At 37.9% G+C, this 13,184-nt stretch overlaps 2 protein-coding genes across 12 annotated transcripts in view; both read right to left on the reverse strand.

Moving 5' to 3' along the window:
• LOC133526851 (protein AF-10-like) overlaps positions 1-13,184 on the reverse strand; it is a 96,843-nt gene that overhangs the window by 38,257 nt on the left and 45,402 nt on the right. For 9 of the 11 annotated variants that reach the window (XM_061863755.1, XM_061863738.1, XM_061863731.1 and 6 more), the window contains one exon: positions 1,806-1,901. The exons of the other annotated variants lie outside the window; for them this stretch is intronic. In XM_061863755.1, coding sequence (XP_061719739.1) covers positions 1,806-1,901 — 96 coding nt within the window. The remainder of the gene's footprint in view (positions 1-1,805; positions 1,902-13,184) is intronic. 11 annotated transcript variants of the gene reach the window in all.
• LOC133527129 (uncharacterized) lies at positions 9,560-12,815 on the reverse strand. The gene is made up of 2 exons (XM_061864017.1): positions 9,822-12,815; positions 9,560-9,756 (listed from the first exon to the last, which is right to left on the reverse strand). Exons 1-2 carry the CDS (start codon positions 10,586-10,588, stop codon positions 9,750-9,752), a joined length of 774 nt encoding a protein of 257 aa, XP_061720001.1. The 5' UTR covers positions 10,589-12,815; the 3' UTR covers positions 9,560-9,749.

Raw genomic sequence — 13,184 nt, forward strand, 5'->3', positions numbered from 1 at the left:
CATGAGGCCCTGGTACTTGCTACTTGCTAAATTAAATTTTTGGACAGTTTTTTCTCAATTTTGGCCACCGTAGCCTACGGAGACTAACAAGCAACGCTAAGCGGTCTTCGTAGTCTATGGGTGTTGCTATATTACGGGTGTCACATGCGTGTTTCTGACTTATGAAGTAATTATTTTTACTATGCAACCAAATGAATATTTTGTAAGTTGGCAGCAATGCACTTAGATTAAAACTGTATTCGTTTTGGTTTTGTTAGGTTGGTAGCCATTAATCGCAGTAACGTTATAGCGATTAAAAGCACAAGAGCTGTTATGAGGAATAGACAATATAGACTTTTCTTGAAACCTTTTATGTATGTTCTTATATTCGTGTTAATGAATGCATAAATGACAGATAACAGTAGAGGAGTAGGAAAACGGGTTAACGAATCATGTTTGTTTTAAATTTATTTGAATGAGTTTTTTAAGCACTATTTTTATGATATTTTTGAACCGATGGTTCAAAAGTTACAAGGGAAAACCCTTTTTTTCTTTCTAAGTGATTATGTGTTAACCCTACAATGTGGGGTTTCGTCGGGTAGATCTTTATTTTTTTTTATGACAAAGAGAAACATTTCAGAAATAATTACTTACAAGAAAAAGGGTTTTTCCTTTTCATGTTGTACAAGTTGTATACTTTCCATTGGAACTTAGTTCGTTCGTTAGGCAAGTCGCAAAAAATCGTTTCAAAAAATAATCTAAAATTGGCTTGACTATAATTATTTCCTTAGGCAACCCTATTTATTTATGTTCAGGAACATTTTCTTTCATAAAATATAAGTTTCATCCGTCAGGCAGATCGGTGAAGGTTGGCCATATATAACGTATGCTATGAATATCTCAGGATATTATAATTAGATATTACCAGTGGCTAGTATTAAAATGAAAGCATAATAAAACGCTTATCTTACGCTTTCAGGGTACTTTTGTGTCTACAATAGCGTTCAGGCAAGTCTAACGTTTAATATAGAATGCATAAATGGGCCGATCTTTATTTTGTTCTCAACTTTCTTTTCTATCGCATTAAAAAAATGTAAGTTTGAAGTGCTCCTCATTCCGGGCTGACTAAACACGAAATCAGAACTAGGGAAAATAATAATGTATGTCATTTACCGTTGAGTTACGTAAACTCCATACGTGTTCGTAACTCTGGGGACGATTTAAGTTAGAACATACAGTGAAATTGCTCTTACAACGGGTGATAACAAAAAAAATAGAGACATTTTCTGGAGACTTATAAACAAAACTATCTACATAAACAAAAAATGCCGTTCATAAAGTTCTTTTGAGGTTCTTGAATTTCACATGTTTTATTTTTTCAAACATTTGTTTTTGTTAGAATGGAATCGAAACAAGAAAATCTGCGAAAACGTGTTGTACATTTTAAAAATTGTAATGGGAAAAGGAAACAAATACGGAATAAGAAACTATTCTAGTATTCACTAAATTTTATTGAAATCTGACGAGAAAAAAAACGACAACAAAATAAAAATCTGCCCAAATAGTATTCAAAACAAATAAGTAGCTAAAAAAATCGCAACTCACAACAAGGATAAGGCATGCGGGGAACACTGTGTTGTATAGATGTTGTTGATCTTTTCTTTTTACTAGCTTCTGATAATACTATTACGTATCATGCACCTCCAGTTATGATACAAATAATGTTGTTCTCTTTTTAAGTTAATCTTTTTACTAAAATTATTCTTTTCTAGACATGTAATTCGTTTCGATTAAATAAGGGTTGTGGTAGTGGTCTCAAAAATAACCTGTGGTTGGGCGCTGAGGTTGAGTCCGTGGCTGGTGGACGGCAAAGGCACCGACACGAGCAGGGACGCCGGCCCGTCGCGCTCGCTTTTCACGCCCTACACAACCCACGCCATCATTAGCCGTAACAACGTGCTAGCATTCAACCAAACTCTTAAGCCTCATCACACTTACCGACGTGGAATCGGCTTTAGTCTAAACACTTCCGTCAAGACATTATTAGAGCAGTTTAGGTGCCATTGAACGGGGTCTGCCGTCATCAGATACGTAGGTAATAATGCAACCGGGAATTTGGCACGAAGTCGTTGACTACAATACTAGGGTCGCGTTGTTAGAGACAAACTTCCGATCTTAAACGATTCCACGTCGGTGAAAGCGGCTTAACCTCAAATTGATAATAGAGTAACGAACAACAGAAGCGTAAGCGTAGACTGAATATATATGAAGAAATATATTTTTCTCAAACTTGTAATGAAATGATATGTTGTAAAGGAATTTCATACAGCCTTATACACCTAGGCCTGTAAGGCAACCTTCTTTTGTTTTTAAACGTCAAATTATGGCACGTCTTGACATGCAACCATAAAAAACCTGTAAGCAAAATTCTGCCATAACGTTTTTTTTGTTTTTTTTTTTTATTGTTTAATATTATACCAGGTTTTCAAAGGGTAACAAATATTTCATTATTGTTGCGCTACGACGCACGGTTTACGAGTTTTTTTTCAGTAATGGAGAATTCTTTATAGGGCTGTGAATCTCCTAAACCGTGCGTCGTAGATTAAAAATAATCAAATTTTCGTTCCCCTTTTAGTAACCCCAAAGTAATAATAAAGAAACACTAAAAAGTAAAAAAAAAAAACAAAAAAAAAACAAGCGTTGGCCTGCGTCGTAGCGCGAAAATAATTACATTTTTGTTTCCCTTCAATACCCCACGCACTGAATAACCTATCACATTAGGACATGAAACAATCATCATCATCATCATCATCCTATTTTTTTAATTATTTCATTACAAGTTTGAGAAAAGCACAATACAAATCTCGGCGAGAAACGGGGTTGCCGGCCGCGTATCCCTATGCGACCTCGCTACGCTCGGCCGTCTATATCTACTTGGCCTGCAACCCTTCATTTCCCGTCCTCTAAAGTAATGTACTACTTATATAAGGGATGGAAAAAAATACTGGGCTCTTGAGGGAAAGTGCCTTAAAACCTTAAGTACGTCATTTTACTTTAACACATTCTTTTCTTTTTTAAATACTGCATTCAATAGTTATTTGTACAACAAGAGAGCAAAGTTTGATATTTCTTAGAGTGCTTGTTTTGAGTCCCGTGCAAGCGAAAGATTCTATAATAGATTCACGAGTGTAGCGTGTGAATCTAATTTAGAATCTTGAGCGTAGTAAGGGACTCAAAAGCGCACGAGATGTAAATAACTTAGATCTCGTGATTTTTCACGTCAGTCAGCCATCAAAAAATACAACCTGAAAAAATGAAATCCAGACGGACGGATCACTATTTCACTCATGTTTTCTGAAGGTATTCTAACAATTAACTTTAATTACCGCAATAAAACAAAACGAAAGAAATTTCAATAAAATAATACGAAAATAATGAATTAACGAACATTAATTGACAGTTCAATCGACAACTTTTTTTTGTAAAATAAAAACTTTGTAAGATCCGGTCCGAATTGCGGATACTACTATTTGTCAACTATAGTAGAGATTGTTAAACGTAGTTAAGTAGAATTATTTACTGCGTAACAATTGCGTAAATTTGTATAAGTTCATTGTTTTGATTGTATAATAAAATACGTAAAATATGGTGTTTTTATTAAATTTTAAACGTTTATTTCATTGATTAATTATTACGAATGAAGACTCGTAGGGTGTTTTGGAACGATGCGGTCTGACTTATTTCGGGGGTCTATTATAAACCGTTGAATTACGTATGCACTTTTTTGTTTCTTTCTTTTTGATAATGACGTGAAAGGGATAAAGACAATAGAATCCAAATATTTCGAACTTGTATTAGGCCCCGCACGTTGATATGACATTCGAATCTAAAGGTCACTTGAATGTTATTTTGTCTCACTCGGTGAGCAAAATGCGATTTTGCTAATGCGATTTAAGCAGCAAATTACCCTTGTTCGAGCTACTGACGTGAAAAGATTGTTTGCAATTTGCTTGTCCAGAAATATTCTTGTGTACTAAATAATCGTTTTTATGGATATTTTGTACAACAGACGAGTGTAAGACCTAATGTTTCTAGGGGACATTTTAGCATTAACATTAACTGTGTCGACTAGCGAAATAAAATAGGGAGTGTTTATTTTTTTGAATTTATTGTCGGATCGATACGAGAGAAGTAAATTAAAAAAAAATATATGTGAATGCAGTTTTTAATTTTTTTAAATACTAAAGAGTTATTCCTTGAAGTAAAATAAGCTCACTTAAGGTTTTTTTAGTGCACTTTTCTTTCAGTACGGATATGATGGTCGTTTTTGTCTACGTGACAGAGTCATAAAGCGGTGTCCGACACTTTCAATATCGCAGTGTTAAAAAGTGACGGTTATTATGATTAAGGATAAAGCCATCCCCATAATACGCCTGCTGGATTTGCAACAAACTCGCTTGAGCCTAACCTACCTTCGCAACTTTTATCTAGGAACTAGCCCGACATTCTTTATGCCTAAAAACATCGTTAAATATATACTAAAATTGTAAATGCTAAAGTGTATCGGTCTTTCTGTCTGTTACCTCATCACGTTTAAACCGCTAAGCCCATTTAGTTAAAATTTGGTGTAGACATAATTTGAGTCCCACGGAAGGACATAGGATAGATTTGATTTTTCGAGAATCAAGACTCAGTAACTTCTTCAATCAGTTTTCGCCATCTTTAGTCAATGGACTTACAATACGAGCCCGGTTTATAATATGCGGCATTCTAAAATAGTATTTTGTGCAACAGGTACATAATAGGGTTGTTTCCAATTTTTCGAAACGCTTGTAATACGTTCTATATTAATCAATCGTAGCCCTAAAATTCAACTTTTACCCTAAAAACGGCTTTAAATATGTTAAATTAACAAAATACATTTTGACACATGCTTTCGCGCCCAAAACGCTGTTTGAAAATTGTGTGATGTCACAGTCTCACAGTTTACGGTTTGACACATAACTATGTACATACACACGTAACACCAAGGCCCCCCGTTGTCTGTTCTCAGTACAAAATGTGATACTCAAGTCGTAGCCATTTAGGTGGTAAGGCAAGCTGTGTATGTGTGCGTGTGGGTTTTTAACCAACTAGGAAAATATGTTTTCTGCAATAATTGAGTTATTTTATTATAACATAAAATATTCATTTTCCATTAGCATTTCTATGATGTTAATTTTTAGTGAAAATATCGAAGCTTCAATTAATTGCCCACCACCAAAATGGCTACGGCTTGAGTATTAAATTTTGTACTGAGAACCGACAACGGGGGGCCTACCGTCAAAACCGAAAATGGCATATTGGGGATCTTTCTCTTTTACTCTTACTAAGACGTAATTATCCAAGCCAAGAAAAGAATAATGAAAAAAGGAAACTAGCACCAAAAAATTCTCCGACACTCGGTAACAATAAGCAGGAAGAACGCCAACTAGCCCCTTCTAAGATGAATAAAACAAATGCATATGAGTTCATGAACCGTTCACGATCAAGCTCTCAAGCATCCACAAGTAATCTATAGCAACCAAAGAAAATAGAAACCCACCGAAAACTGAAACAAAAACAAGTAAAAAGGGAAACATGAAATACAACATTCCCCAAGCCGACTGGTCGTGGTCATCGTGGGGATTACGACCACCACCTTCAACCATCCAAACCTGTGGGGAATAAACTATCACTATTTAGCAGAGATCTATAGCACAGTTAAACCAAGAAAGTGTATACTAGAAATTTATTCAGTGTTTACATGAGAACTGTTATTGACCGACTGACATACATAAAAGTAAACAAACAATTCATAGAACCGTTGCTACACAAATACAAATTTGACAGGGTTCCGTCTACTGCCAGTACGGTGGCCCCTTAAAATAGGCGTAACCAGATTCTACAAATATCACATTAACATAATATTTCAATACGCCCCCTTAATGTGCATATTCAAAATAAACGGTAACACAAATAAAACATATAAAAACAAATCAAAGTGGTATCAAAGAACAACTATAAAAAAATAAACAATTAACAAGCAATGCCCAAACCGCGCATGCACATATAGTGCTTTTCTCTAGGCAGAGCCTTCGTTAATATGTCGGCGAGCATTGAGTCGGTCGGTAAGTACTTTAACTCAATACTCTTATTGTCCTTTAATACACTTCGTACAAAATGGTACCTTATGTCAATGTGCTTACTCCGAGAATGAAACATTGGATCGTTCGCAAGGCAAATCGCCCCCTGATTATCTACATGTAAAGATAATGGTGCAAACTTACGTAACCCAACTTCAGTAAGTAAGCTGTTCAAGTACTCTAGACTTGTGAAGCAGAAATGTGTCAGCACCTCAAGCTGTCAATCAGAGTATGTAAGTCTAGACTAGTAGGCTAGACTTACATACTCTGATTGACAGCTTGAGGTGCTGACACATTTCTGCTTCTGCGACTTCCACGACACACATCCACCTCCTAACATGAAAACATAACCGGAATAAGAACGCCTATCTATCAAACATCCTCCCCAATCAGCATCCGAGTAACCATGCAAAGATTTACCTGTCTTTTTGTAAACAAGTCCATATTGTTTTGTATGCTTTAGGTATCGCAGCACACGCTTTGCAACATTCCAACATTCCTCATTAGGGCAATCCAAGAATTAAATATAAATATAATATAATAGGACATTATAATAGGACATTATTACACAAATTGACTAAGTCCCACAGTAAGCTCAATAAGGCTTGTGTTGAGGGTACTTAGACAACGATATATATAATATAATATAAATATTTATAAATACTTAAATACATAGAAAACACCCATGACTCAGAAACAAATATCCATGCTCATCACACGAATACATGCCCTTACCAGGATTTGAACCCGGGACCATCAGCTTCGTAGGCAGGGTCACTACCCACTAGGCCAAACCGGTCGTCAAATTGACTCAATACAGCCACGGTATTCGTAATATCAGGTCTTGTTCCCGTAGAGAGATACATCAGTGAACCTATAATCTCACGATATGGGTACAGTTCACTGTCACTGCACTTATTTACAGATTTTTCAATCTTTTGCTTAACTTCCATAGGCGTAGATATTGGTTTACTTTTATCCATATTAAATAATTTGATTAATAAATCATCAATGTATTTTTCTTGTGACAATTTCATGCTTTTGTCACATCTGTCAAACTCTATGCCTAACATATATTTCACAATGCCATAATCTTTCAATTCAAACTTAGTGGCCAGTTCCTTTTTGAAATCTTCGATGCATTCTGCTCTTTGCGAAGCGACGAGAATGTCATCCACGTAAACTAATACAAAGAGTTTAGTTTGCGAATCTATATTTTTAAAATAAAGACAAGGCTCATTTAAAGATGCTTGTAATCCCATGGACTTCAGCTGCTCGTCCAGTCTGATGTTCCATTGTCGACCAGCTTGTTGAAGCCCGTACAGCGATCTTTTGAGCCTGCACACACTGCCTCCAGACCTCAGGTCACATAACATCTTGCTAGCTCTTTCATGTATAAGTGAACCTGGCTGCTCCAATCGTGTTAGATCTTGTAAACATTCATCTAGGAGATCTGGCACCTTCATATATATCTCCTCTTCTAATAATCCATTTAAATATGCCGTATTAATGTCCAACTGATGAATTTTAAGATCCAGCTCCACTGCAAGTGCAACTAACAGTCTTATCGAGTCAAGCCTAGCGACTGGCGCAAAAGTTTTCTGATAATCGATGCCGTAACGTTGGCTAAAACCTTTTGCCACTAGTCTGGCTTTCTTCTTCTCAGTTCTATCGATATTCAACTTCTTTGTTAATATATATCGGCAACCAACAACATTTCGACCCATAGGTTTCTTGACAACATCGAAAGTATCGTTTTTGATTAAACTTTGAACTTCTGAAATTATAGCGTCTTTCCATCCTTTTCGTTCGTTACCGGATAAGGCCTCCTTTAGAGTTATTTCGGCGACTCCAACGAAATCCACACAGTCTTCATACTCTCCAGTCGATTCAACGCCTTCTTCCGTGGAAACCTGTGGCTCTACATCAACCATGTTGTGTATCTTCCGTGGACGCCCAACATGACCTCGCTCCAGTCGTGGTCGCCCTGGACCTATCTTTACTATCCTCCCCCCATCAACATGAACATCGTCTTGATGATGATCGTGTTGAGATGGTTCCATGACAATATATGGATCGTCTGTCATTTGGCGGGTTTCAACGGGAACATCATCTCCTCCTTCAGGTTCTGTATCACGACTACTCGATGACTCGATGCACTCATCCTCGTGATTGGAGATATGTATTACCGGATTTTCACTAGTTTGAGTCGGATGGAACTCTACATCTACCGATACAGGTTGATTTTGAACATTTATCGATTCTCCCAAGTCGATTTCAAAGGGGTCAATCTTCAGGTTCACGTTTTCTTTAGCTTCACTTTTTGCTTCGTGAAATTTCACATCTCTTGACATGATAACTTGTCGTTGTTTTGGCATCCATACTCTGTAACCCTTGCGATCTCTAGGATAGCCTACAAAGATTCCTTCCAGGCTTCTTGGTGCGAACTTATCTTTCCCGGTTGACTTGTCCAAGACGTGTACCTTAGATCCAAACTTGTGTAAGTAGTATAACTTGACAGGTCGTTCAAACCATTTCTCAAAAGGTATCTCACCTTCAAGACTTCTGGTCGGACAACGATTTCTTACATGGCAAGCTGTTGCTACAGCATCTGCCCAGAAACCCGGAGAAAGTCCTGACGAAATCAGCATACATCTCGCCATTTCTAACAAGGTCCTGATTTTTCTTTCCGCGACCGAGTTCTGCTGGGGTACTCCAGGAATTGTCAATCTTCTTGCTATTCCTTCTTTCTTCAGGAACTCGTCGAAATCCCGATTACAGTATTCGCCTCCGTTATCTGTATGGAGATAAGTTATTTTACGTCTGAATAGATTCTCTACGTGATTTTTATATACCTTGAATGTAGTGAAGACTTCACTTTTCTTGCTAAGAAAATATACTTCACACCATCTCGTATGATCGTCGATAAAGGTTACGAAATATTTCGCTCCATTTATTGACGTATGCCGCATGGGTCTTACGAGGTCAGAATGTATGATTCTCAACTTTTCATCGCATGGCCCACTCGATCTAGAAAAAGGCAACCTACTCATTTTTCCTTTCGCACAAATATCACAATCGTACAACTCGGCTACATCTGTCATCTTTAAGTTCATGCCAGATTTGTTTAAGACTCGGACAAGATCTTTCGCATTTAAGTGACCTAAATACTCATGCCACGACCATACGTCAACCTTTCGCTCAGAAATCGCTGACACTCCATCACAATGTTCCTCGACGTAATATAGATTACCTTTACGATTCGCGACAAGTTTAGTGTTACCATAGCTATCTTGAACACTAGCTATGTTTTTCTTGAACGTAACGCTATACCCTTGATCAGTAATTTTAGCTACTGAAATTAGGTTACATCGCAAATCAGGAACAAATAGAGTATTTGGCAGTTGCACTTCAGTTTTAGAACCATTATTACATGAAGAAAATCTTACTGTCCCCTTACCTTGTACGTTTGTGCTCGAATTTGTCGCTAAATTTAGCTTACCGGGCAACGGTAGTAATGTAGTACCAAATTTATCTGTATCGTTGCACAAATGTGACGTACACCCACTGTCGACGATCCAATTTCCATTCTCGTTGCAAACAGCATTAACATCTGAAACACAATTGAATGTTACAAAATTGGAATCAACTGGTAATTCATTTAAGTTCGACACATACTTTGCACTATCATTACGTTGTACTTTCATCTTCTGTGTACACTCAGAGGCTTTATGTCCATGCTGGTGACATTTGAAACATTTATACTTAATTTTCGAATTAGCCTGCTCAGGGGCATCATATGCGTGTTGACGATGCTCTATTTGTTTCTTAGGCTTAGAAGATCTCTTTCCTTTTACAAGAAGTGCCTTATCTACACTTTCTTTAACATTTCTGGAATGTTCCTCTTCTAATATCTTAATTTTCAATGCGTCTGGTTTTGGCAATGCATCTCGAGATTCTATGGCACATCTAAAATTGTCAAAACTGGACGGCAAACTATACAGAAGCATTATAGAGATCAAATCATCATGCATTTCAATATCCATGTCCGCTAATTGGCTTACTACATCGAAAAATCGCATGACATGTTCTCTTAAGTCACCGCCTTCATCCAATTTACGCAGTAACAACTCTTTTAATAGCGTAGCCTTTTTCGCAGGTCCCTTGGAAGCATGAATGTTCTGTAACTTTAACCATACGTCACGCGATGTCTTACAACCTCTCAAATGTCGTAATTCGCTCGGGGTTATGGATAAAATTAGGTCAGACTTAGCTTTAGAATCGCCAATTTCCCATTTTGCTGCTTCGGCTACCTCAGCTGGTTTCTTGATACTCCCATTAACGTATCCCCAGGCGTCGTTTTTTATTAACACTGCTTCAACTTGGATCTTCCATGTTTCATAATTACTCTCGTTGAGTTGATCAATTTTTATAGCACTACTCATTTCCGCTGAAAATTTCTTTCTTTTACCGTTAACACTATTCTTGAATCGTGCGTAGGCTACATAACCACTGCGGGGAATAAACTATCACTATTTAGCAGAGATCTATAGCACAGTTAAACCAAGAAAGTGTATACTAGAAATTTATTCAGTGTTTACATGAGAACTGTTATTGACCGACTGACATACATAAAAGTAAACAAACAATTCATAGAACCGTTGCTACACAAATACAAATTTGACAGGGTTCCGTCTACTGCCAGTACGGTGGCCCCTTAAAATAGGCGTAACCAGATTCTACAAATATCACATTAACATAATATTTCAATAAAACCCACCAACCAACAATCCAAATCACCAACTAACGTATATAAATTAAAGATTTGTACCTATAATGTCCGATCATTATCAACTACAGAACGCCTTTTAGAACTGCTACATGCTATCAAAAATATAGACTTCGACATAATTGGACTAACAAGGAAAGGTACCCAACTGTCCGGTTCCGATTTCATTCATATTTATATATGTTATAGAGTAGTCTAAAATAACGGACACGTATTTTTTTTAGCTGCCCAAACTCAAAAACAGAAAAAAGTCCTGGATCAGACAACATTTGCAACGAACTGGTGAAAATAGGCGCTCTACTACTGATTCCTTATCTAACAAAGCTTTTTAATGAGATACTAACAACTGAAATAGTCCCTAGACAATGGTGTATCTCTGACATAATACTGCTTTATAAGAAGGGGGACCCTTTAGATATCGGCAATTATAGACCAATCAGCCTACTGTCAGGTATATACAAACTTTTTACATCAATAATATTAAGCCGCATATCACAAAAAATTTATGAAAGTCAACCAATAGAACAAGCGGGATTTCGTGCTGGATATTCAACCATGGACCATGTTCATAGGCTGGAACAAATATTGGAGAAATACAAAGAGTTTAAACGGCCTCTGTACATAGCCTTTGTTGACTACACAAAAGCTTTCGACAGTATAACAGATAGCTCGATCTGGAGTGCGCTTAGAGACTGTGGAGTGAACCAAACATATATAAACATCATAAAAAACGTCTACAAACAAAGTATCAGTAGAGTAAGACTGGAAACGATAGGAGAAGAAATACCTATAAGGAAAGGAGTGAGATAGGGGGACCCACTATCTCCAAAGCTCTTTATAGCAGTATTAGAAGGCATCTTTAAAAGAATCAACTTGAGAGACGAAGGACTCTGAATACATGGCAAGCGCCTTAGTCACCTCAGATTCGCAGACGATATCATCCTCTTTACGGAATCAGCCAAAAGACTCAAACAAATGATGCGTCACATGCAGATGAAAGCAAGAGAGTCGGTTTGTACACGAACACAGGGAAAACTAAAGTGATGACCAACAGCCAAATCAAACCATTTGAGATTACTGGGAACCTAGTAGAATATGTAAATGACTATGTTTACCTCGGGAAACAAGTCTTGTTTAACACAAAGAACAACGAGAATGAAGTAGAAAGAAGGATAAACAGTGCATGGCGGAAATACTGGGCGCAGAAAGAGGTACTTAAAGGAGACTACCCCCCAAACCTAAAAAAGGTCATAATGGACACATGCATATTGCCCAGTCTAACATATGGATGCCAGACATGGACATTCAAAGGCAGAATTGAAACAAAATTTCAATTTGCAACGTGCGATGGAGAGCAGTATGTTAAAACTCAGGAAAATACAAAAATTCTGAAACGAGGAAATAAGAAAGAGAACGAAAATTATAGATGCATTAAAACAAGCCCTACATCTAAAGTGGAAATGGGCTGGCCATTTGTACAGATATTTGGACGGAAGGTGGACCTTAAGGGTAACAGAATGGACAGGATCAAGAAAAAAAGAGGCTGAGGAAAACCTAAGAAACGATGGGCAGACGACATCATAAAACTAGCTGGAAAGAACTGGATGGAAACAGCAAAAAATAGAGAGAAATGGAAGGGTATTGAGGAGGCTTTCACCCAGTAGGGATCAGTGCAATGCACTGAGCAAATAAAACCTATAATAATAATAATAATAACCCCCCAAAGGGATCACCTTGCCGTGGTGGGCGGGCTTAAGGGTTGGCGATACTTGAAGTAAGAGATCAAAACATCAAGATCGCACCCCAATTAGGGAGATACAAAAACATTGACAATATCAACTATGTCTACCCTTCCCAAACTAAGATCCCAACTTTCCTATCTCTTCTTCTTTTCCCTCCTTTTCTTTTTCTTATATATAGATATTATGCAGTTACGTTCGAGAAGATTACGTTCAGGGCCGCTGCCCGAGGGCGAACGTCGGGGCGCATCTGGAGCCGTTGCTGGATGCCACAGCATGCGATCCAACGGCGATGTGGAGTTGAGCAGGCGGGCTCCCATCGAACAATCTGTTACAGCCGCAATCGGACCGCTACCCGAGGGCGATCGTCGGGGCGCACCTGGAGCCGCTGCTGGGTGCCACAGCATGCGAACCAGCGGCGATGCGGAGCTGAGCAGGCGGGCTTCCATCGAAGAATTTACTACAGCCGCAAACCGTGGACGTTGTGCTGCTCCCAGCAAGTACAACCTCCGC

Source organism: Cydia pomonella, chromosome 1, assembly GCF_033807575.1.
Source record: "Cydia pomonella isolate Wapato2018A chromosome 1, ilCydPomo1, whole genome shotgun sequence".
NCBI classification, from domain to species: Eukaryota; Metazoa; Arthropoda; class Insecta; order Lepidoptera; family Tortricidae; genus Cydia; species Cydia pomonella.

What these genes read in the sequence shown, in the direction of transcription:
- LOC133527129 (XM_061864017.1), bottom strand. Translation starts at nt 10,588, where the DNA reads ATGAGTAGTGCTATAAAAATTGATCAACTCAACGAGAGTAATTATGAA.